At 39.2% G+C, this 26309-nt stretch overlaps 2 protein-coding genes across 6 annotated transcripts in view; both read right to left on the bottom strand.

The window, feature by feature from the left end:
• Positions 1-26309, bottom strand: part of LOC112180191 (disease resistance protein RGA2-like) — a 67773-nt gene that overhangs the window by 2196 nt on the left and 39268 nt on the right. The window contains exons 2-12 of one of the 5 annotated variants that reach the window (XM_040511208.1): positions 14219-14296; positions 13696-13768; positions 11957-12994; positions 10412-11095; positions 3149-3185; positions 2929-3053; positions 2017-2372; positions 1868-1917; positions 1059-1325; positions 323-442; positions 186-234 (exon numbers count right to left, since the gene is read on the bottom strand). The gene's annotated coding sequence lies outside the window, so the exon portion shown is untranslated. Of the gene's footprint in view, positions 1-35; positions 235-322; positions 443-1058; positions 1326-1867; positions 1918-2016; positions 2373-2928; positions 3054-3148; positions 3186-4996; positions 5084-10411; positions 11096-11658; positions 12995-13695; positions 13769-14218; positions 14297-26309 lie in introns of those variants that run through there. The other 4 variants (XM_040511207.1, XM_040511211.1, XM_040511210.1 and 1 more) reach the window with 4 other exon arrangements.
• Positions 14460-17444, bottom strand: LOC112180188 (putative disease resistance protein RGA3). Its single transcript, XM_040511499.1, has one exon. The coding sequence runs from the start codon at positions 17262-17264 to the stop codon at positions 14460-14462; it is 2805 nt and encodes a 934-aa protein (XP_040367433.1). The 5' UTR covers positions 17265-17444.

Below are 26309 nucleotides of genomic sequence, written 5' to 3'. Positions count from 1 at the left end.
TATGTTTTCTTCAAATTCCATTCGAGCAATTTATTTACAAAGTATTTACAACACACCCAGATCAGAGGTCTTCCAATCCAAATGCATCTCAAGTAAGAAACCGAAATATTTATATGTTTCTGCATTATTAATCATATATGATCTCACAAGTATATTCAACAGCACCGCTAAACCCGAATCAGTACCTCTAGAAAATATCCCAAAGCCAACAGTGCCTGGCGTCCACAGTCAGACCTGCAAATCAAACGAAAAGTCATTAAAACCATTAATATTGCATTGAGTCGTCATATGTTCACAATCAGCAAAATGCATTCAGTTCCACCTTGCAAGAGCACATAGTTCCCACAACACCCATAAAAATTCTTCAGTGTTTGGAGAATCAAAGAAAGTCAAAATAACCATTTTACAAGGGTGATCATTGCTTTGACTTTAGCATCCATATCTGTATGAACAAATGTTGGGTCAATAAGAAATGCAGCCTCAAAAAGATTGAAGGCATCTATGTGCAAAAACATATGCAATGTGCACGCTGAGGAGATAGGGAAAGCCAACAAAGGTATTTAAGCTACCTTTGAAACCTTTTCACTTAATTACAGGATGAGGGCAAGTTACTAGTTAGATCTTTTGTTTGCTCTTCAATATCAGGCAGTCTTCTTAATTGGAAGGTACAGAGCCCAACACTTGAAGAAAACCAGGGATAATAAGATTAAGGGTGCCAAATCATACTAATAAGTTCATAATACTGAGATAGTAACAAACTAGTTGTTCATATTTAGTAAACATGCATATTTAGTAAACAAGATGGAATTAAGTTGGAAGAAGATTCAAAGAATTGAAATTTGGACTACATCAAATACTCGCTATTATTTTTAGTCTGTTGAATGCAAAATTTTGATAACTAGTGAGAAGAGATGGATGTATAAGATAATGAGACTGCTTCACTGTCTCCATATGCTTAATATCCTAGATTCTAGCACCTATGTGATCAGAGAAGCATAGAAATTGGAGCTTCTATGAGGAATATAGATAACCAAGTAACTGGGAGGAAAGTATCGAACCTGTAAGATTTTCTTGAAGCCATTTTGAGTTCTTTGGGCTAATGTGACTGTCCCACCACCAAGAATACAAGCGTCTGGACTCAGACTGTAACAGGGTTGCCATGATTCCGGCACAGCACAACAACAAAACTGGTTTTGACTTGGCAAATGATGGGTCCCTATACAAGTAACAAAGCCTTAGATATTGGATCCAGGCCAGAGTATCAGTTCAACGAGCTTCCACGGCTAAATATCCGGCTTTGCAGTTATGTCTTTTGCTCCTTGCACCTGAACACCAAAATCATCAAAGGATTTATAAATGTAAGTAAAAATAAAAGAAATCTGCAGAATTATGTAAGTTCAAACCCGGTTTTTAGCCTGTATAATGGAAGATAGGAGTTATGCAATTGATTCAAGGAAAGAAGTAGCCATTAAACAAGAATATACTAAAGCAAACAAACAATGTGGTGATCTAAGGTTCTGCTGATACATGAGAAGCAGAAGAAAATCACACAAGTGCTACAAGTTAATAACAAAACACAAAGCACTCATAATTTGACTCCACTAGAATTTGATTCAAAGCATCTTTTTAACTCGGCTTATCAACAACACTACCATATAGAATAATAGAACAATAGAAGCCACAGTTTTACTCCCAACACCATATACCTGACCCAATTATCAAATGCAGGAAATAGAGTTCATGAGAAACTGAACAGAGCACTCACAGAAGCAAATGAAACAACCGGATGATGGGTTTTTTGTAAAATGGTCCAACAACAATCAAATAAAAGATGAATCCTTTGCCAATAACAGAATCAACGACTTACCAAAAGATTTGAATGACAGCAGATGCAGGACTTCTAATCAGCAAGTGAACCTACCATAGCAAAATGCTTTAATTTTCAGCAGATGGGTAACTCATAAAAACTACAAAAACCGATCCTTTATGATATGAACAATAAGATTAAAAACTCACTAAATGACTGTTTTCAGTACTGGCGGGGAGACAACACCATTCACATTCAAAGCAGGCAATTGGGTTTCAATGAAAACTGAAAAACAGAGATTCCTTCCACTCTTTGTGGATCAAGTAGATGCTAAAAGAATGAAAACACTGGTAATGGAGTTGTGATCAGCAACCATGATAGGAAAACTCCAGCTGCTGCAAACTGAGAGACTGCAGTTTCACCCCATTTTCTCTCTCTTTGGTCACTCCACTCATAGTGGGGATTCTCATTGCCCTTCTCTCTTTATTGGGTTCTGTGTAAGACAGTAAATATGACAGAATTGGGTCTTGGAACTGTCGTTGTCATATGACATATGAAATTTGAACTGTAAAGGCAAGAAATGAAATAGGAATGAGGAAGTAAAAAAAAGTAACGCATTTATCATTCAAGCCAAATAATAAAATAATGCAGCCAGATTAAGATCGACCTTGAAGTACATCTCCTTCAAGGGTGCGAAACATGGCAAAAGCTGAAATTGCCAAGTCGGAAAATGACAATAAAACAGAATCTGCAAACGAGTAGAACCCAAATCGAAAGAGAACCTAAATCCCCATTTTCAGCAGAACGAAAAACCCCCAAATCGAACCCTAATCGAGTAGAAACCCAATCCAGACTTGAAAGATGGTGAGAAGATAGTGATTTGTGATGGCTAAGTGTTTTGAGCAGAGCTCCAGGTTTTGCTCGAACTGAAGAAAAGCTTGGGGTTTTTCTCTCAGACATGAAAAACGGCTATGACAGGAAAACTTGTTTCATTCTCATACTAATCTACCTCTAAAAAAGTTTAGTTGTTTTGCTCTCAAACATTGCAAGGTATACATTAGAAAACAAACTGCAATTTGAGCTCATAATAAAAGAATAGTTCTTGAGCCAACAAAGCATACCTGAAATTCAACAAAAGGGTAACGATATCCTACAGCATTGACATTCAATTTTCTTCAAGACCTACTTTTAGAATCCCTTGTAGATTTCGACCAAGATTTGTTGTTATTAGAACTTGGATTCCTCCCTGCAACTCAAAAACCAAAACCAACTTCAGAACAAAAAAAAAAAAAATCTAAACTTTATATCAATCTAACACCTCAAAATGAAATCAATGTTTACCCGGTTCAATAAACTTTCTTCAAGTTGTTTATTTATCCTGGGAAATCAAATAGAGAGTTAGCAGAAATTAATGATGAATTATAGGAATAAAGCAGAGACCTCGACAAACAGACCAACTCGAGCAGAGGATTTGGATGATGATCTTCTACTAAAGTGACTACTTGATTGGGAAGAGATATGATGAACTATGCCCCTGCGTTTTCATTACAAGTTCTGGATTTGCAATTTTCATGGTTTATGTTGATAAACATGATTGGAACCCTTCAGAGTTAAGGAAAACCACTGAACACCTGAAATCCAAGTTTGAGATGAAGGACCTTGGGAGAACACGGTTTTATCTAGATTTAGAACTTGTAACCGTGTCAATAAATGCTTTGCATTTTGATAAAGTCAAATATGCACTCCCATGGTCGTTCGTAGTCTTGGCCCTAAGAGGGATCCGTTTCGTCCCAGGGATGATGACGAAAACGTGTTAATAGCAAAAGTGCTTACCTAAGTACAATGGGTGCATTATTGTACTTATCACAGTATAAGACCGGACACCTCAATTGTTACGAACTTGTTGGGTAGATATAGCTCCGTGCCAACGCAACGTCATTGGACTAATATAAAGACAATATTTTGTTACTTAAAATGTATGATAGATATGGGTTTGTTCTATCCCTGCAGAGAGAAAAGAATGACGGAAGAATAAGAATGGACCTCATTAGCCTAAGAGGCGCCATCCAAGACGCCATGACCAGCAAAGCTACCACTGCCAAGGGTGGCCGGCGTCATCCTCCTCCCTTACATCAAAACGATGGTGATGTTTTGATGGGATTTGTTGATGCAGGGTATCTCTCTGACCCTCACAAAGGTCGCTCCCAAACGGGTTATGTCTTTACCAAGGGAAGCACTGCGATATCTTGGAGGTCTACAAAGCAGACCTTTGTTGCTACTTCCTCAAATCATGCAGAGATTATTGCTCTACATGAAGCCGTGTGAGAATGCATATGGCTAAGGTCTATAATTAGACACATTTGAGGAGCTTGTGGTTTGAAGTGTACCACATATGAACCTACATGCATTTATGAATTGAGCAAATGAAATTAGGTTTCATCAAGGGCAACAACACCAAGCATATATAGCCTAAGTTCTTTTACAATCAGCAACAACATTAATCACTTCTAAAGATTGAAGTGAATCAAATCCAATCAGAGGATAATGTAGCGGACTTATTTGCTAATTCGTTATCTAAATCCACCTTCGAGAAACATGTGAAGAACATCGGATTGAGAAAGTTATCCGAACTCCCATGGTTGTAGCAATCAGGGGGAGATATTGACATCAGGGGGAGGCATGATGTCTACATGTTCTATCTCAAAGAGTGAAGGACGTGTTGTGCTCTTTTTGTCTTTCGACCAGGGTTATTTTTGTCCCACACAGGATTTTTGTTACCTGGCAAGGTTTTTAGTGAGACAACGATCAAAGTGTCATCACCAAGTTTGAGCGGCACAAGGGGGAGTGTTGAAGGATATCGACATTATGTGTGCCTCTTCAAACTAGGGTTTAGTCATTGAGTTGTAATAGGAGAAGGTTCTAGATTACCTACTTATGTTCGGATTCTATTACCTTTTATGTACTATGTAATTCCCTATTTAAAGGGCTCCTATTATCAATGATAACAGACAATTCTCTCATCAATCTCTCTGCATTCCAATTTACTTCAACAGGAAAGCTTTCTAGGCATCCCAACACCTATAGGTGGTTGATTACAAGTTTGGGCCAATTCAGAATTTCAAATTCCTGAATCAGTCAAAAATGGGAGGGAATGATGATTAACACTCAACAAAGATAACTGGCATGCAGTCAGCTAGTGACCGGTTGCGAAATCCCCGTGCAGTAATTCATCCTCTTTTCTTAGACCAATTGCACCAGTACTTGAATCCATGACACCTACGGCGAGCCAATCACAACAAGCTCTTAGTACTGCATTAGTAGATTTAACTGTCACAAGCCTGATACAGTATCTTCATCAAATCAATGGACGAGAATCGAATGCATTATACTAGAGGCTAGAATATTCAATCTTTATTTAGACAGGACTCTAGAGGCTGATGAAATGAAGTATAAGATACAGTAAGCGTTGTAAATTAGCAAGCAGTTCACCAAATCCCTTCAACTAAGATGTATCTTTCTTCTTTTAACATAGCATGTGACATTTTAGTGTATCGATGCAATTCTTCAATCTTGAAACATAATGCAACAATTATAAACTATTGAATAATTTATTAAGCACATGAAGAAAAGAAATAGTCCATAGCTCCATCCCCTATGCCCCTATGGAGAACTTGATTGTTGTTTAAGTAAAATAGATTCGAGAGAGAATTGATGAGAGAATTGTGTATTATTATTGAGAATATGAGCTATATATATAGGGATTACAAAGTACATATTCTAATGTTACAAGGAATACTAATCCGACTAGGATTAGGAAATCTAGAACCTTCTCTCCTATTACTACTCCTAGTTTGATAAGGCACACTAAGTTGATTTTCCTTCAACACTCCCCCTTGTGTCGCTCAAACTTGGTGGTGACGCTTCATCCATTATCTCATTAAAAACCTTGTCAGGTAACAAAAACCCTGTGGGACAAAAATAATCCTGGTCGAAGGACAAAAAGAGCACAACACGTCCTTCACTCTTCGAGATTGAACATGTAGACATCATAACTCCCCCTGACATCGATATCTCCCCTAGATTGCTACAATCATGGGAGTTCGGATAACTTTCTCAATCCGATGCTCTTCACATGTTTCTCGAAGGTGGATTTAGGTAACAACTTAGTAAATAAGTCCGCTACATTATCTTCTGATCGGATTTGATTCACTTCAATCTTTAGAAGTGATTGTTATTGCTGATTATAAAAGAACTTAGGCGATATATGCTTGGTGTTGTCCCCCTTGATGAAACCTAACTTCATTTATTCAATACAAGCTGCATTATCCTCATAAATGCATGTAGGTTCATCTGTGGTAGACTTCAAACCACAACTTCCTTGAATATGTCTGATTATAGACCTTAGCCATATACATTCACGCACGACTTCATGTAGAGCAATAATCTCTGCATGATTTGAGGAAGTAGCAACCAGGGTCTGCTTTGTAGACCTCCAAGATATCGCAGTGCTTCCCATGGTAAAGACATAACCCATTTGGGAGCGACCTTTGTGAGGGTCAGAGAGGTACCCTGCATCAGCAAAACCCATTAAAACATTATTGTCGTTTTGATGGAGTGGAATAGGGTGAGGCCGACCACCATGGACGGCGGCAACATGGCCGGCGGCTACTTCTTGAACGGTGGCTCTTTGCCTCTTGGGGTCTGATCCCAAATTTTCGTTTTTCTCTCTGTAGGGATAGAATAGGCCCATATCAATCGTACCTCCTAGGTATCGAAAGATTGTCTTTATACCAATCCAATGGTGGCGTGTTGGCACAGAGCTATGTCTAGCTAACAAGTTCACTGCAAAAGAGATGTCTGGTCTTATGCATTAAGCTAAGTACAATAATGTGCCTATTACACTTAAATAGGGCACTTCGGCCTCTAATGATTCTTCATCCTCATCCTTTGGATGAAACAGATCTTTTCCTGGCTCAAGACTACGACCAATCATGAGAGTACTCACAGGCTTTGCTTTATCTTCATGAAAGCGCCTTAGAATTTTCTGAGTATATGCAGACTGATAGATCAAAATCTCATCACTACGGTGCTCGAGTTCTAAACCGAGACAAAACCGTGTTTTCCCAAGATTTTTCATCTCAAATTCGGATTTCAAATATTTAGCAGTTTCCTTCAACTCATCTAGAGTTCCAATTAGGTTCATGTCATCGACATAAACTGCTACGATTGCAAATTCGGAACTTGTTCTTTTAATGAACACGCATGGGCATATTTCATTATTAATATATCCCTTCCCAATCAAGTAGTCACTTAGACGGTTATACCACATCTGTCTAGATTGTTTTAATCCATATAGTGAGCGTTTTAATCTTATTGAAAACGCGCTCCGTGGTTTAGAGCCACTTGATTTGGGTAATTGAAGTCCATCTGGAACCTTCATATATATATATATATATATATATATATATATATATATATATATATATATATATATATGAGTCTAGATCCCCATAGAGATATGTTGTAACCACATCCATAAGTTGCATGTCAAGTTTTTCAGAAACTACCAAACTGACAAGGTAGCGGAACGTTATAACGTCCATTACGGGAGAATATGTCTCCTCGTAGTCGATTCCAGGGCGTTGTGAGAAACCTTGCGCCACAAGGCGGGCTTTATATCTTACCACCTCATTTTTCTCATTACGCTTTCTAACAAAGACCCATTTATGGCCAACAGGTTTTACATTTGGGGGTGTATGCGTTATAGGCCCAAATACCTGTCTCTTTGCTAGTGAATCCAATTCAGCCTGGATCACATCTTTCCATTTAGGCAATCCGTTCTTCGTTGACGTTCTTCAATAGAGCGAGGTTCGATATCATCATATTCTATAATTCCTTTTGCAACATGATATGCAAATGCATCATCAATAGCCATAGAATTTCTATCCACTATCTCATGTACACTAGTGTAATTCATGGAGATCTCTCTATTCACTGGAGTTGGTTCTGACATTGGAGCGTCCCCCAATGATGTCTCTTGGACATAACCATAATCGGAAATATTCTCATGAGATGGATTATTTACATCGATGATTAATGGATTATTTTGTGCCAAACTCGCTTTCTTTCTTGGGCGAGAATCCATAGAACCTATAGGCCTCCCGCGCTTCTTGGCAGGAGCCATGGGCCTAGCCAAAACGTCACCATCACTGTGAGAGGGGACGTTGGCGCCATGCTCATGTACTCTTGAGTTGGCGTCATGTCCTCTAATTTTAGGGACATCAATCCTTGCAGGCACGTTTGCAGCAGGTATGTGTGATCTCGTCACTTTAGCGATATCAGAAAACGCATCAGGCATCGATTCTGCTACATTATAAAGATCGAGAATTCTCCGCACTTCAATTTCGGACTGTGCGGTTCAGGGATCAAGATGAGACAGAGTGGGGACAGACCACGACAATTCCTGTCGTTCCTGTTGAACATTTATGTTCTTATCTCCCTCTAACGACGGGAAGACTGTCTCATCAAAGTGACAATCCGCAAATCTAGCGGTAAAGAGATCGCCTGTCAAGGGTTCTATGTAGCGGATAATCGTTGGAGAATCATATCCAACATAAACGCCTAATCGTTGTTGAGGACCCATTTTGGTGCGTTGTGGAGGCGCAATAGGCACATAAACTGCACACCCAAATATGCGTAAGTGTGAGATATCAGGCTCATACCTAGTAACCATCTGGGACGCAGAGAAGGGTTGAGTGGCAGTGGGCCTCAGACGAATAAGCACAGTTGCATGCAATATTGCATAGCCCCAAGCAGAAATAGGGAGATTGGTGTGCATCACCAATGCTCGAGCAACCATTTGTAGTCGTTTAATGGCGGCTTCTGCGAGACCATTTTGGGTGTGAACATGAGGAATTGGATGTTCAACACCAATCCCAATGGACATGCAATAATCATCAAAAGTTTTTTATGTAAACTCCCCAGCGTTGTCTAATCTTATAGACTTAATATGATGATCAGGGTGGTGAGCCCTTAACTTAATTATTTGTGCTAGGAGTTTAGCAAATGCAGCGTTCCTTGTGGACAATAGCATGACATGTGACCAGTGTGTCGATGCATCAACCAACACCATAAAATATCTAAATGGTCCGCATGGTGGTTGAATAGGTCCACAAATATCACATTAGATTCTTTGCAAGAATGGTATATTTTCTTTGGTGTCCTTTGCATAGGATGGTCTCGATCCTAATTTTGCTAAAGAGCAGGCTTTGCAGAATGAATGATGGGCTTTAGAAACAACCAATGAAGATTTTGGTTTAGCTACGAAGTCACAATTGACTTTAGAAGTAGAAGGAGGAGTCAAAAAATGATCCATGGCGTCAATGCCATGTTGTTGCCGTAGGGGGTAGACGGTGTCGGCCTTAAGTGGCCGGTCTTGCATAGTCTTGGCGCCGTGAGGCGCAGGTGCATCTCCTCGAACCAATTTTTGGTTTTTACTTCTCTTCGTTCTGAAGAATGGATGTCCGTGTGAAGTCTTTAATATAGGATCATCATATCACGACCTGGGTGTCCCAGACGGTCATGCCAAAGCCTATATGTGTCGGAATCCCATCAATCATCTCTCATAACATGATTGGATTCAATTACTCGAATAGTGGCTGCATATAACCCACTAGATCGACACATAAGTTTCTCTAATACTTGTTTATGTCTGTAGTCATTAGAGGTGATGCAAAGGAACTCTTGTCCATTTTCACAATGTGTTTCCACATGAAAACCATTGGCTCTTATATCTTTGAAGCTCAAAAGGGTTCTTTCAGCCCTAGGAGCGTAGAGAGCTTCAGTGACACTAATGATTGTGCCATGTGGCAACAAGAATTGAGCTGGTCCTCGACCATGAATCAATTTAGATGACCTTGTCATCGTAGTCACTGAAGATCGAGTAGGCGTCATCTCAAGAAATAACTGTCTATTTCGAAGTATGGTGTGCGTAGTGGCACTATCCACAAGGCATTCTAGCTCTCCGGGAAACATACTTGAATGAATAAAGTTCGAATCAAAATCGACACTTTATTTCAATGAAAGCCAATGATTACGCCAACATTTCTAAATTTAATCCAAAAAGGATAATCAAGCTTTAGACAAGTAGTAGTTACTCAATCCGTTTGGTAATTCCAATTTGGTTGTGACCAGGTAAGGTAAGGCGAGATTTTGGTGGAGCGTTGCTCACTTTTAAAACCGTTCTCTCAGTTCAAACATTTCCTTGACATCACAATTACTCTTGAGTATGCCTAGTGAGAAAGAGTTATAACCACTGTCTTTGCTGATAGTTTCCAAATTTTATGGATATGGATTGAAACCAATGACTCTTATATGGTCAGATTTTTATGCCTACGAACGCTCTTAGTTCGTAACAATCAATGCTCACGGACGCTCTTAGTCCGAAGATCACGAACGCTCTTAGTTCATATGTAGCGTGAATCCCCACGATTCCGCTTTTAGCAAATCGAACCCACGTTCTATGAAAGGTGTGATGAAGAAGAAGGGATTTTGTAAGTCCCCGATGAAAAATAAATTTAAATTTCAAAAACGGGTACAACTTACATGTGAGAACTTACTCATGAATTTCGGAATTTGAAATTCTCAATACATGCGTGTGTTGATGCAGGCGTGTAGGATTGCAGATGTGCTATCGATCCTGGGTCGGGGATTGCAAACTATCTTTCAATCCCTGTTGTGTGGCCGATACAGGTCTGGCCGAGGTAAGCCGAGGAGCTGGCCGACAGATGCGTGCGCAGGGGCACATAGGCGCTGTAGGGGCAGGCACGCATATGAGGCTAGCGTGGGCTAGGAGCTTCTTGCAGTGATGCTTGAAGGTGGCAGCGACGGTTTTCAATGATTTTTTCGTTGAAAATCGGAGCAGATTTGCCTCTGAACAGCTTTCACTTTGATTAGTGTACAAGTCTCAAAACAACTCCGATATGGTTGAAATTCGGAGGTCAGATAGAAGAGACAGAGATGAACAATTTTGATGAAGGAAAGATTTTGATCTGAGGTCCCAATCAATATTTTTTGGGGCTTCCAAGCAGGCTGATCTGCACAGGAACGAGCGTCCTGCTGTGCTGCAGGGGCAGCAGGCGTGCGGGGATGCTGCAGGGGCAGTAGGCGGCACACGGGTGCATAAGGGCTGCAGGGGCAGAGTGCAGCTCAGGGGCACACAGTTGGGCAGCAGCGGCTAGTCTAGCACGGGCTAGGTGCAACAGTGAAAAGGTGATGTTGAAGAATTTTCTGGTTTTGGATTTTTGATCTCAAGGTTAGGGCTCGTGCTGATAACATGTTTAAGTAAAATAGATTCGAGAGAGAATTGATGAGAGAATTGTGTATTATTATTGAGAATAGGAGCCCTATAGATAGGGATTACAAAGTACATATTCTAATGTTACAAGGAATACTAATCCGACTAAGATTAGAAAATCTAGAACCTTCTCTCCTATTACTACTCCTAGTTTGATAAGGCACACTAAGTTGATTTTCCTTCAACAATTGAAAAAGTAAACATGAAAAAACAAAGCTTTTAACAAAAGATTATGAAACGGTCATCAAAAAACAAAAGAATATGAAACAATCTGTTTCACCATACTAACATAATCCTGCAACTCCAATTACTGAACCATCTCTTACCTTCAATTTTTTGTATCCTCAAATCCCTTATCCTAATATAAATACACTCAGATCGAAAGCTTTAGAAACTAAACTTTAAACATGAACCTGTAAGTAAATATATGTTGAATGATATATTTACAATCTCATGGCCACAGATTTTAACTATATGGGCATGTAGCTTAACATAATGGAGTACTATGGATCTGGACACTATATTTATTTATCGATCTTTGATAATGATGATGAATTTGAGTGAGACGATGTCCAATGAATCTTTCAGAATACATTTACCGTGGCTACAGTCTGATACAGATTGCACAAATAGCTTCCATATATATCCCATTAACCAATCAACATCCATTCAACAAAAAGCTTCAGCCTAAGATACCAAAGCCAGTAAAATTCGATTATTTGATAATTTAGAAAGTACTTATATTCTAGACCTAAACCATATATTGGATTACTTAAGATGTTGATAACATTTACCTAGTTTAGGTAAGAGCCGCCTCAACGAGTCAAATGGATACCACCATTTTGGTGCGTACCACCATTGCTTGATAATCATCCTTCCTACAATGTGTACGTTCCTTACTCCAGCGGGAGCTAATGATCATTTGGTGCTTCAACAAATAAGCTAGCAACCAACTTCTGCAAGCGGCGGATTTCAGTAAAACAAATTAATGAGTAAACTCTTATGATGCAAAAAGTACGTGAAACCCAAATATGATACCTGAATATATTACTTGTATCGATGAGTACGTAGAAAATAGTTAATTATTTTTCAGTAAGAAATAAACATCAGTGATTCAGTATAACATACAAAAGCTTTAAGATTTGATCTTATGAAGAGGGAAAGCAGGGGACCATAACGATCAATAACAGTTAACACCGAAGGTCCCGAGGAATCACTACCAGTTTCAAACAAAAGAACTTAAAGTTCCTTATGATATTGATACAAAGAAGCAAAATTATATAGGAGTATCAGATGCACCAAGCAACAATTACAAGGAACAAAAACCACTCACCACTCAACAGAATCCTGTAGCTTCAGTTACTGAACCACCATTTAACTTCAAATGATTATGCATATATTGTTGCTCAACAAATTTGAGACACACGAAACATGAGTTACTGTACAAGGAATGAAACAACTCACTTTGCCTATGTAATCCTGTAGACCCAATTAATGAACCCCCTTTTACCTTCAATTGATTTTCTATCTTTAAATTCTATCCTACTATACATGCACTTATCAAGCTCTGGACGGTACTAAACTTTAAAACATCAATCTGTAACTAAAACATATATGCAACGCCATATTTGCAATCTTAGGGCCACTGATTTAGTGATTTCGATCAAGGTCAGCCTTTATGGGCATGTTGCTTAACACATTTACCTAGTTTAGGTGAGAGCCCTCACTTCAATCAGTCAAATGGATATATATTAAATTTCCTTTATGGTGTACGCTTGATAGTGACTCCACTCCAACATATCACTGTGAGCCAGAAGCAATCTCCTCTTACTCTGCATAAAACCTACAACTTCAGTATCTCAATTACCGCAGAAATGAGCCTCACATACAAAATACATGAATCACTCCTACTAAAATAAATGTACAAAATGTTTGATAGATGCATATCAGATATTAGTTTAAGTAAATAAAAGGTTGCATTTAAGTCCAGCTCTCATTCAACAAGTTGAGATAGAGCATAATGATATGTCATATGTCCTCCTCTCTGAACCTTATCATCAACACTTCCTTACGTGCAACAGTTCGAAATCTATTCATAGCTATTATAAGATTGCATAGCTTTTAGGTATCGAAGTTATGGAAAGTTGATCATACAAGAACAAAGACCATAATTCTTTTATCCCTATTGAACATTTTGGTATTCAGCCTTTCCACACACGCCTATCATTTGTTATTTCATATCTTAATATCTAACAAGTCTTTCGTCAAAGAAGAAAGGTAATTCCCATTTCCTGTATACATGTTATTTGGGTTGTAAAAGAAATGACAAAAACCACCTATGAGACTAAAACATTGCTGGGCTCATCATTTCGAACATCATTTTTCTGCATAACAGAACCAGCTACACAGAATATCGAACATCTGGTGTAAACTAACACACAATTATCTGTAAACATACAAAGGAATTGAGTCCATGCAGCAGACAAGGATATACCAATGTTGTAAAAGAAGACCATATTGAGAAAGATCGAACCTTTGATTAAGGGAAATCTGATCAATTCACATCTCAAATTCCAATCAGTTTCATTTCCACCAGAGACTTCAGCCTATATGACAAGAAAATCCACGTAATGGAAACTAGATGTCAAACCTTGTAATATTTTTAGAATTGGACAACAGGAGATTGCAATTGCAAGCACTTGTACAATAGATAATATAGGATTGTTTAAATAAAAAGATAAATAAACATATTATATAGGACTACTTACACTGTTATATCAGGTTGCCTAATAGCTTAGGTAAGAGCGTCTTGACTAAGTCAAAATGCTAGACAAGGTGGATATGATTGATTGACAGATTTATATAACTAGAAAGCATGGTAGCATTGCATCTTGTGATATACAATATTCGCAATTGATATGTTAATTACATGCCAGAAAAGGTGGATATGTTAATTACAGATTGACAGACTATGTTCAGGCGTAGTTTAACTAGTCTAATCCTATAATGTGTACCAAACGTGGCCATAGTGCTTTATGTCTGGACCATATATTTACCTTCAAGTAGGCTTCAACGATTGAGATAGCAGCATTTGAACGGTCCATTTGCAGAAACACCAATTACCGAGCTCCCTGCTGGCTGCTTATTGTTAACATACAGATTGCAGAGAAAGCTTCCTTTAAACTAGATTATAAAATTAGAGTAGTAATCTACAAACTAGATTATGCTCAGATAATTAATAGTAAAGTAAAGATTCATTCAGAATTTGCATTTCGCGATCGATACCCGGGCAGCGAGTCATCGAACTGTAACGTTTGGGATGTGAGAAATGTTGTGCCACTCCTTCCCCACGCCTTTTTCGTATTCTCCTTCCAGAATCGAACAACCCACGATCTCCAAAGTACGCAGTGCTTTAATCTTGTAGAGGAAGTTTGGCAGTGCTTTTAGCTTTGGGCACCACTCAATTCGCAACTCAGAAAGGCGTGGCATTATTGTGATTTCAGAAAGAAAGGCCCACTCTTCCCAGTTGGGCATGTTCCAGAAACAAAGTCGTTTCAATTTGGGAAATAGAGTTCCAGGGACTTGTTCTTCTTCTATTCCCACAAATTCAACTCCCACCTTTTTCACATTCCACATATCCATTATTGTCAGAATTTCAAGCGACGGCAATTTTCCAAGAGGAGGCAAAAACTCACAAAATCTCCACCCATCGAGATAAAGTTTTCTCAAATTGCGTAAAGACTTGATCCAATAGAGAGACTCGGTGGTGCCATGGCACCACAAAATGGATAAAGATTCCAAATTTTGATGTGGTTGCAATGCTTTCACTATTTCTGAATCACCTTTTCTCTGCTCTCGACCTCCGAGGAAATCTACTTTCAAATGAGAGAGGTGCTCCTTATTCCCCAACTGTGCTTTCTCAATCTCACTCGCATCAACTTTCCCCAACCATCCTATCTTAAGGCTCCCCTGAAGCTGGTCCATGATTCCGAGATCTCCAAATTTCAATGCTTCATCATCACCCTCACATACATGAAAGCAGTCCAATACTTGCAGACTTTTCAAACTCCCAATCCCTTTCGGTAAGTACTCCAGCATATGACAACCATCAACATATAGATGCTTCAAGTTAATCAACTTTCCCATTGCCTTGGGCAGTTTCTCAAGTTCATAGCAGTGAACAAGGACCAGGGTTTGTAGATTGTATAAATCACACACAGCTTCCGATAATTCTTTCAAATTACGACTACGAGACAAATCCATATATCTCAAATGAATCAATTCACCAATCTTTTTTGGAACTTCATCGAGCATGTTACCACTCAAATTCAATGTCCTGAGGCATTTCATTTGCATAATTGAACCAGAGCTTATGGTTGTAATGCTTGAATCAAGGAGTGTGAGAGTTCGCATATTTTTGCATCCGTAACATGAAGTAGGAAATGAAAGTGGACCTTCGGGTACATTTATTAAGGTCAAATGACGAACCTTATCACCTGATGGCTCTATTTTTTTATTAGCTCCCTCAGCTGCATCTGCATCTATAATAGTGCATTCTTTTTTGGTAAGAAACATCACAAAGTCATGCACAATATCATGTATTTTGCACCCATAAACATTTCCCATCTCATCTTTTCTAAAATCTTGAAAAAAAGACCGCATTGATAGATTTTCAAAATAATATTGACCTATTCTTTTCTTTTCTTTTTTTTCCTTTGAATTAAGATAATCTTGTGACATCCAAAGCTCAATTAAATTATCTTTTTTGAGGTCATAATCTTTGGGAAATATTGCACAATACAGAAGACATCTTTTGATTGCAGGAGCCAAATCATAATAACTAAGTAACAGTGGTCGGAAAACTTGTTCCTCAACTTCTTCTAATTCCCATATCTTACTATTCAGAACATCCCACCATTCCTTTCTTGTTTTCTTATACCACAGTAGACTGCCCAAAGTCTTTGCAGCAAGAGGCAAACCTTTACACCGTTTCACAATTTCCTTACCAATAGCTCCAAACTCATCAGCCTCATCTTCTTCCCTATCCAAAAACGCGATGCTATTGAACAAAGCCAAACAATCCTTATCATTCAACTCATCTAAATAGATCATGTTGTTGGTTGCTCTCATCATTTTAGCAACCCCTTGTTTTCGCGTGGTAACCAATATTGAACTTCCTTCTTCACAACTTCGCATTATTATTGGTAGTTTCAAATTTTCCCACTTTGTTTCGTCTTCGGTCCACACATCATCTAGAACAAGGAGTAACTTTTTATTCTCAATATGAGTCTTGATACACTGCAATAAAATTTCCAACTCATTTGAACTGCTTGGGGTTCCTAAGAGACTTTCAGTGATCGCTTTAGCAATCTTGATCTCATCAAAAGGGTCTGAGACACAAACCCATACTTTCTTGTGAAAATGGGCAGTAACCTTTTCATTGTTATAGGCTAATTGGGCAAGAGTTGTTTTCCCCATCCCTCCCATCCCTACAATAGGGATGACAAGGAACCTCCCCCCATCTTCGTTACTCCCCCTCAACAACTTGCTCAACAACATCTCTTTTTCTTCTTCTCGGCCAAATATCATAGATATATCGACCAAAGATGAAGTCTTCCGTCGATGAATAAGCTGTTGATCATCATGGCCACCTATTGTGGATTGATGAAAGCCATACATTTCTCTTTCAGCAGCAATCACAGTTAGTTTCTCGTTCAGTTTCTTTATCCTTCTAGCAATGTTATGATGATGAATTGCCTTATTGACTTGGCCAAAACAACAGCAATTGGCAGGAGTGGGGAAACATACCTTCTTCTTGCCTTCCTCCACTTGTTGTTTCAAAATTTCAGTGTTCCACTCGTCTAGGACGTCGTCCATCTCGTACGATACATCTTTGAGCTTCTGCAACCAGTCTCTGACCCTGGCCTCCGTCACTTGTTTCTTCTCTGCATCCTCCAGCACACCATGAATGGCTTTGAGCTTGCTGCTGAAACTTTTAACATCTTTGTCAGCCTTCAAAACCAGTTTCACCACTTCATTTGTGTGTTGATATACTACTGAAGCCAATTGCTCCAGAAGCACAGAGATGAGTGCCTCAGCCATTTTTCGTGTTATAACTTGATTATAATTGGAAGAGAAAAAGAAGAGATGATCGAATATGAAATTGTTGGATGAGTGTGCTCTGGCCTCTCTTCTACCAAGTATATGGTGTCGAAATTAGATAAGCTAGGGACTACTGGAGCCAATGAGCGTGCCTCAATTATTTGTTGAACAGAGCATTATGAATATTACTCTCTAATAATTGCAAGCATCAAGAAACTAAAACCACACGATTTGAAAAGCAGCACTTTACCGAAAGACAGAAAGCTTGAAATGGGTCCATAATTGCTTTATTTGCGGCACTCTTTACAGCTGCTCCATTATCATTAGTGACCTTACAGTCCAAGCCATGATTTAGACATCACGCAGAGTCGCAGACGATGACAAATCAACATTTGGTAGAATATTGCTAACAAGAGTGAATGAAGTAATTAAATCTTGAGTATACCGGGAAAGGATTGCTAATTTTTGTATATCAGAAGATGTAATAGTGTTTTATTTGTTCAAACACGAGTTTTATTTATTCAACGGTGGGTTCACTTAAATGCTAATCATCTCCCACATAAAAAATCACGCATACAATGTCACATTCCATACCATATTAGTATTATGATTTCCAATTCCATGTGTTTGGTAATTTCCAACGCCTCATTTGAGTCCGCACCAAGTTAGCATCATACTTTTCAAGGAGGATGAAACTATAACCGCACAACATAGAAGCCCCACTTGTCTGATAGCATGGCTCTGAAGACTGATGAATTAAAGCTCCAGACTAGAAGGCTATAAGCTGATAGCACTAAAATCTCTAGACTCATGTCCACATAAACCGTCCACTATAAAACAAAAAGATCTCAGAACTCAGACAAACAGAGGGTCTTAACATCTAATTTAAATGGATGGAACTACGTACCATTTGGCCATCAGTCTTCAGCATATTAGTCATAACCAAGTGTATCATGAGAGGAGGCATTCATAAGGGGTTACACATCTGGTTACTTATGGTATGATTTTCTCCAACTTGAAATAAGAAGTTAAGAACATTATTTTGGAACATATAGCAGAGTATCAAATATCATACTTAATATATCAAGACTTTGAATTGGATCAGAGTTCCAAGAACTATTATACCATTGAAGAATCCATATTGTTCTCATCAGAAACAGAATGATCGAGAAGGAGATAATTACTTTACATGCTTAGCAAAGCACTGAAACTCGTCATATACGCTTCCTGTGCACTCTTTGCATGCAGCTACTTCATGTCAACATCGTACCACACAGCCCAACCATGTGCAACTTTTGGAGATATCTTCACAGAGCTATCAACCTATAGTTAAGAACTTAAGAGAATAAAATTGCTCATCCACCGTAATAAATGAAGGATGTAACAGCACAGCAGCTTGGATGGACTCGGACTGCGCAAGTTTGGTGACGACCTTGGCTGAGAAAAACATAAGAGTTTCTAGTTCAGTCAGCTGCTATATTTGTAGAGTCCTCATTTACGTTGCTGAAGAATTAAACTAGGGGAAACTACACGTGGAACTAAGTATCTGGTTGACAATAGGATAAATAGTGGAAATGATGATGAAAAAACTGGAAGTTAACAAAACAAGAGAAAGGGGAGAAGAAAATCTGTATAAAAAGAATATCAACTACACTCACCACCCCAATAGAAGCCTGCAGCAGCAGTTGCAGAAAAACCTTTGCCTGTCAGAGCGTCAATCGCTAATTAGCCTAATTTTGCATCTTTAAAGCCCTTATCCTGATCAATGCTTAGCAATCACTAATCTGACATTATCTATAACTAAAATATGCAACAATATATGCATGAGTTTGCAATATTGGGGCAACAAACTTCTAAAACGGCAAAAATGTTTCCATTTTGCTAGAATATATGCTAGGTGTGAAGGAAAAACAAGAAAACCAGGCAGCAGAATACAAATAAATTTTGGTGCAGCCCAAAATTATAAATATCTGATTCACACGTCAATATTACAGCTGAGCATTTAATTAAAAAATAAATATCCAGGAATTCATGAAAGAGCAAGAACGAACCATTCCATATCTTTTAACCAGCCTGCCAGAGGCCTGTAATTGTCATACACAAATGGGTCTCCGTAGATGAAGTCCGGGACTGCAACACAGAATCCAGAAGTGGCAAATCTTCCTGCAAGTTCCCTTAAAGTGGAAATGCATTAGTTCTCAGGTAGTAAACAAATTTCAACACATAGATGACCAGATTTCAACAGCACAAACTATTGCTTCAATCATAAACAGTAGAAAGGCAGTCCACCACAATCAGAAATTTCCATTACTGATATAAGTTTCATCATCCATGAGTTTGGCATAAGCCTTCTTCCTTGCACAGTTGAACTTAATATCTCCTTTTCATAATTCAGTTTTTCCGACAGACAGAACTGAAGGTTGGAGGTTTTGTATATCTTTAAGATGAGTTATTTGCTAAGAGAAAGGAACTTGATGTGAGTTATATGATTGTGTTAAAAAATTAACACCATAAATTTCCAGGGCAGGCTGCATGTAAATGCCACTTCCACTTTATCATGCCTTCAATAAATGAAATCAAAAATAACTACAGATACTGCAATTAATACTGATTTCTGCAACCTCTAATAAGTTTGGATCCGATCATAGAGTATTCATTTCATGCATACAACAGAACGGAATTCTATAACAGCCCCATTTACTTGTTATAATGTACTGAGACATCAAGTTCTCTCAGAAACAAGAAGTACAGCTCATGTTATAGCAGATTCCATGTAGATATAGCTCAATACCTCAAGTTGGGAGCTCCATATCCTGCAGGGCAAGTCGAATAGGTATATTATAAGTTCATCATGATATAATATTTATTCTCCTCTTCTTCCATCAATATACAAATACAAGGACTTACGATTCTACTTCCTAATACTTCACTGAAACATAAAAGAGAAAATAGCTATATTAACAAGTGAGTGAAAGAGAAGAAATTTTTGAGAAAATAGCTATAATAATAGAAATAAGTATGACTTTTGAAGGACTTAGAAATGCCATAGGGTTCTTCCCCTTTAATGAGCCACAGTCAAATATAACTTCTTTTTAATTTTCGAGATGTGTTTCCTCCATTGATACAATTTGATACAAAAGTGAAGGTTTCCTTGAAAGCAAGCTGTGACTCTTGAAAATTGAAATAGATTAGATGATGTATTCCAAAGTTCCTTCGCAAGTTTCGGATCATATGAAAGCATAGAAGAGCTGACAGTAGGGCCCGTTCCACCAAAAAAGTAAACTCCCGGTGTTTCCTAAATTTAACAGACAGTGATCAGATGAGGAATCTTTCAATGATTGTGAGATTCACTGTAATCCTCCATTTCAAGAGTGAGGGAAGAAGGAAATATGTATAACATTTAGTTCAAGACACATTGGATTATACTTCTTCAATCCCAATGGATTTGTTAACCACAATGCTGAAGGACACCAAATGGATTTGTAGTTATATGCAGTGACTAAATTAACCATGCACTCCACTGCAGTTAATATTATTAATCTTCTCTGTAAGGAACAGCAAAATATTAATTGAAGATGGTTTGGACGCTGATTTATGTCATAATGCACTATTTGGAAACTTAATGAATAAATGTGTCAATTGTCCAGGACCTCACTTAAAACCCCATTCCCACCAACAAACAGACTGAGACATTACAAATAGCAATGCTCGACAAGGGAATTTTCAATCTCCAAGATATCTTGTATGAGAAATAATCAGTCTTTACAGTATCAGATAACCTTATGCCCCTTTTCCAGATGAACTACTAAACATAATGTTCCATATATTTTTATAACTCATTGCATAAGACAAGACACATTGGCATCAGGATAAGAACATTGGCTGTAACGTATAAAATTTTAAGGAAATAGTTAATGAGATCCTTTGGCATAGAACTTCTTATTAAGTTTGAGACAGACAGAACAAACCTTCACTGGCATTCACAAATCACAACACATAGACAAGCTGCATAAGTGTAGGATTAGTATAAGCTTACTGGTGAAGCAAGTGCTGCATCAAGAATGGAGCTAACTCCAACTTCAGGTGACTGCAAGAGGCACACAAGTCTCAAAACTTTGAAAGCCAAATAAGGCAGGTTGAATATTTTCATATGGGTATTGTTTTGATCTGCCGAAGAACTTCCCAGATAGTGTCCTCGTCAACCTGTGTATTTGACACTGAAGGGGGGAGAACATCAGTGAAGGAATGACAAAAAGCATCCTACATTCATAGAACAATATCAAATATTAGAAAGATTCTTACTCACCACAATAACAAATAATATGGGCGGCCGCAGCGCCCAATCCAGAAGTAGCCTGCAAATTTCTCCATATTATATCCGAAACAATCAAATTGAAGAAAAACAAACAAGGTAGGGTTTACTTACACCAGTGATGATGCAGATGGGCCTGGATTGAAATGAGGGAGGTGATGATCTGGAAGAGTGAGAGTCCATAGTAGCAGGCCCATTCTCCAGAATTGCATGGACATTACAACTGAGACGGAGCGCATCAACATTAATCCAAAGGTCGAAGAGAGGACACGCGTTTATTGGTGAAAAGAAAATGAAAATCAACCATGTGTTTTAGGGAAACGGTAATTGAGAGGAATTTGCTGTATATTCTCATTGATAATAGAGGTTTCTTTATATAGAGGATTACAATGCATAGAATCCAAATCATACAAGGAAAGTAATCATACATTGAATAGGAATCTAGATTCTTCTAATGTAACCCTATTACCATTAGGTCAAGTAACCTAGAGTTTGGGCCAAACACAGAATAGAGATTTCCTTGAACATTCCCCCTTGTGTTGCCCAAACACGGTGCTTCTCTCGTTGCCTCGTTAAAAACCTTGCCGAGTAACAAAAACCCAGTGGGATAAAAATAACCTCGGTCGAAGGGGAAAAAGAGTACAACACACCTTCACATTTCGAGACCATACATGTAGACATCTCCCCCTGGTGTCTGCATCTCCCCCTGATGACTACGGTCATGGGAGTTCGGATAACTTCCGCAAATGATGTTACCAACATGTTTCTCGAAAGTGGAATTTAAGCAATGACTTAGTGAGAAAGTCTACTACACTGTCCTCAGATCGAACATAGTTCATTTTGATCTTGAGGAGAGTCTGTTGTTGCTGATTATGCTTGGTGTTGTCGCTTTTGATGTAGCCCTGTTTCATTTGTTCAAAACAAGTAGCATTATCCAAAATGCTTGTAGGCTCATCTGTGGTAGACTTTAAACCACAATTGTTCGAACATGCGTAATTATGGATCGAAGTCATATACATTCACGAACTGCTTCGTAAAGAGCAATAATCTCTGTATGATTCGAAGATATAGCGACTACGGTCTGTTTCGTAGACCTCCAAGATATCACGGTCTTTTCCCACGGTGAACACTTAACCAGTTTGGGAATGACCTTTTGTATGGGTCAGAGAGATACCCAACATCAACAAAACCTTCCAAAACACTAATATCGTTTTGGGATGGGGATAGAGAACGCAGGCCAGTGTTGGTGGCGTTTCTGGTGTGTGATGGGTCTGAATTCATCGTCTCTCTGTTGGGATAGAACAAGCCCATATCAATCGTACATCTCAAGTACCGAAAGATCTCATTTACACCAATCCAATGGCGTCGCGTTGGTGCAGAGCTATATATCTAGCTAACAAGTTCATGGTAAATGAGATGTCAAGTCTTGTGCATTGAGCTAAGTACAATAATGCGCCTATTGTACTTAAGTAAGCCACTTCTGCCTCTAGCACATCTTCGTCATCATCCTTCAGACGAAGAGGATCCTTTTTAGGATCAAGACTACGGACGATCATGGGGGTGCTTGAAGGCTTGACCTTGTCAAAATGCCTAAGCATCTATCGACACGATGCTCAAGTTCCAAATCGAGACATAATCGTGTTCTCCCAAAATCCTTCATTTCAAACTCGGATTTCAAGTGTTCAGCAGTTTCCCTTAACTTTTTAAGGGCTTCCAATGAAGATCATGTCCAACATGAACCGCGATAGAATCTAAAACTTGTTATCGAAACGCGCGGGCATATCCCTTCCCAATCAAGTAGTCACTTTAGTGAGCGTTTCAATCTCTTTGTTAAACGCGCTCCATGGTCTAGAGCCACTTGACATGGGTAAATGAAGTTCACCATGAACTTTCTTGTATATTCCGTATCTAGATCCCTATAGAGATACGTAGTGACCACATTTGTAAGCTGCATGTTCAGTTATTCGGAAACTACCAAACTGACAGGGTAGTGGAGTGCAATGACATCCATTACGAGAGAATATGTCTCATCGTAGTCGATTTCAGGGCGTTTTATGAGAAGCCTTGTGCCATAAGGGGAGATTACATTTCTTTTTCTCACTACGCTTTCTAACGAAGACCCATTAGTCAACATATTTTATGTCAGGAGGTGTTGGCATCACTAGCTCGAAAACCTTCCTCTTCGTTAGGGAATCCATCTTAACCTGGATCGCATCTTTCCATTTTGGCCAAATCTCTCTACGTTGGCATTCATTCATCAACGGAGCGTGGTTCAATATCATCTTACTCAACAAACTCATGCGCAACAAAATGCGCAACTACATCATCAATTATGATGGAGTTTCTATCCCACGTCTCATGTACACTAGTGTAATTTTCATAGAGCTCTATATTCTCGGGAATAGGTTCTGACGTTGAGGCGTCCCCCAACGATAACCCTAACTTGGAAGATTCTCATGAGACGGATTTTGAGTCTTGATGATCAAAGGATTGGAATGTGCCAAAGTATCCTTCGAACCTATAGGCCTCCCACGCATCCTAGCTGGGGCCATGACCTGTAACACCAGAGTGCCACTCTCTTTGGCATTGACGCCATGCCTACCTCTGTGTAGGGTGGCGCTACGCCCTCTCGCAGGGACGTCCTTCCTTGCAGGCTTGTTTGCAGCATATTTGTGTGATCTCGTCACTTTAACAGGGATCGAGATGAGACATAGTGGGGGCAGACCACAACAATTCCTGTCGTTCCTGCTGAACATCCGTGTTCTTATCTCCCCCTAACGACGGGAAGACTGTCTCATTAAAGTGACAACCCACAAATCTAGCGGTAATGAGATCGACTTGCAAGGGCATTAAGTGGCGAACGATTGTTGGAGTCTCAAATCCAACGTAGTTGCCCATTCGTCTATAAGGACCCATCATAAAGCGTTGTGGCGGCGCAATTGGCACATAAATGGTGCACTCAAATATGCGTAAGTACGATACTTGTACCCAGTCACTAGCTGTAATGCAGAGGTACATTGAGTGGTGGTGGGTCGTAGACGAATTAGCATAGCTGCATGCGATATTGCATCACCCCAAGCGGATATAAGGAGATTGGTGTGCATTATCAATGTCCGGACTATCATCGTAGTCGTTTCCGCAAGACCATTTGGGTGTGTACATGGGAATATGACGTCCAACATCAGTCCCATTGCAATATCCATCGAAAGTCTTTCGATGTAAACTCTCTAGCATAGTCAAATCCAATGGACTAAATAGGATGATCTAGGGAGTGAGCCCGTTGTCATATGATATGTGCTAGGAGTGTAGCATAAGCAACATTTATAGGTGGACAATGACACAACATGTGACCAGCGTGTTTGCGTGTCAACCAACATCATGAAATATTTAAGCGTCTGTAAGTTGGTTGAATCAATCCACATAATTCCCACAGATTCTATGTAAGAACATAATGAGTATTTTTATATCCTTTGCATAGGACGGTCTCAGTCCTAATTTCCCTAAGGAACGGGGTTTGCAAAATGAGCGAGGTGCCTTAGAAGCAACCAATGAGGAGTTTGGTTAGGCATGACCATTTGTAGCGCTATTAGAAGCAAAATATTTGACTACTAACTACATCACCCATCATGGCGGTGGAACCATGGAAAATGGCATCCATGGCAGAATGGCCATGGTTGGCGCCATTTATGGCGTTGTCACAAAGGACTTTCGCTGCCCTATGGCGGCTAAGGACAGCGGCAGCGCCAGATGCTACGGTAGCGGCAATCACGCTAAGTCCGAGAATCAATTTTCGATTCTTGCTTCTTCTCACTCTGAAGAATGGATGTCCGTGTGAAGTCTTTAGTAGACGGATCATCATATCATGACTATGATGATCTATCCTGTCGTCACAAAGCCAATATGTGTCTAAATCCAAGAGATCTTCTCTCATAACTTCATTGGATTTAATAGCTCGAATAGTGACATAAAGTCCACTAGAGGGACACATAAACTTCTCTAAGATGCGCCCTTGTTCGCAATTGTTAGAGGTATTGCAGAGGAACTCATTTCAGTTCTCTACATGCGGTTTCGCACGGAATCCATTGGCTATTCATAGGTGCGATTTGCCCTAGGAGAGTAGAGAGTTTCTGTGACAGTAATCAAGGTGCCATTTGGCAAGGGGAACTTGGGCTATTCCATGTCCTTGAATTAATACTAATGGCCAAGCCATCGTAATCACAAAGAATTATGCTCAGAATCAAAATGGAGTCATAATGAAAGGAACTCGAAATTGTATTCATTAGCCAACGGAGTACATCATTGTCTCTTAACCATTAGGGGAATCTAATCCAAATGCTAGCTAATGTAAAATGGCAATTTCCCATTACATCTCTTAGAAAAATAAAGACTTAAACAGAATTGACGATCTATTGATCTCAGCCAGATTTGTAGTCTTCAACCCTTCATTCTAGATCAGCTCCTTGATCTTCTTGTTCCACACAGTAGGCTTCTTTTACTTCATAATATGCTTTGTAGGTGATGACAATTTCTTCACGAGCTCTACAAATGTGTGCCCAATGACTGGATACTCCACATCGAGAACATGCATCTCTTTGCTCAAACTCCATTGATTGAGGTGCTTTGAAAGCGTCATTTAGATGGCTCTTAGTGTTGGTGGCGCCACCAACATGGCCAGAGGCGTTGCCCCCCTCTCTCTTTCCACGTTGACCTCTTCGGTTCCGTGTTCCCCTATT

This window comes from Rosa chinensis, chromosome 7 (genome assembly GCF_002994745.2).
Source record: "Rosa chinensis cultivar Old Blush chromosome 7, RchiOBHm-V2, whole genome shotgun sequence".
NCBI classification, from domain to species: domain Eukaryota; kingdom Viridiplantae; phylum Streptophyta; class Magnoliopsida; order Rosales; family Rosaceae; genus Rosa; species Rosa chinensis.
The sequence above is the reverse complement of the archived record's forward strand: the minus strand, read 5'-3'. Positions and strand labels throughout refer to the sequence as shown.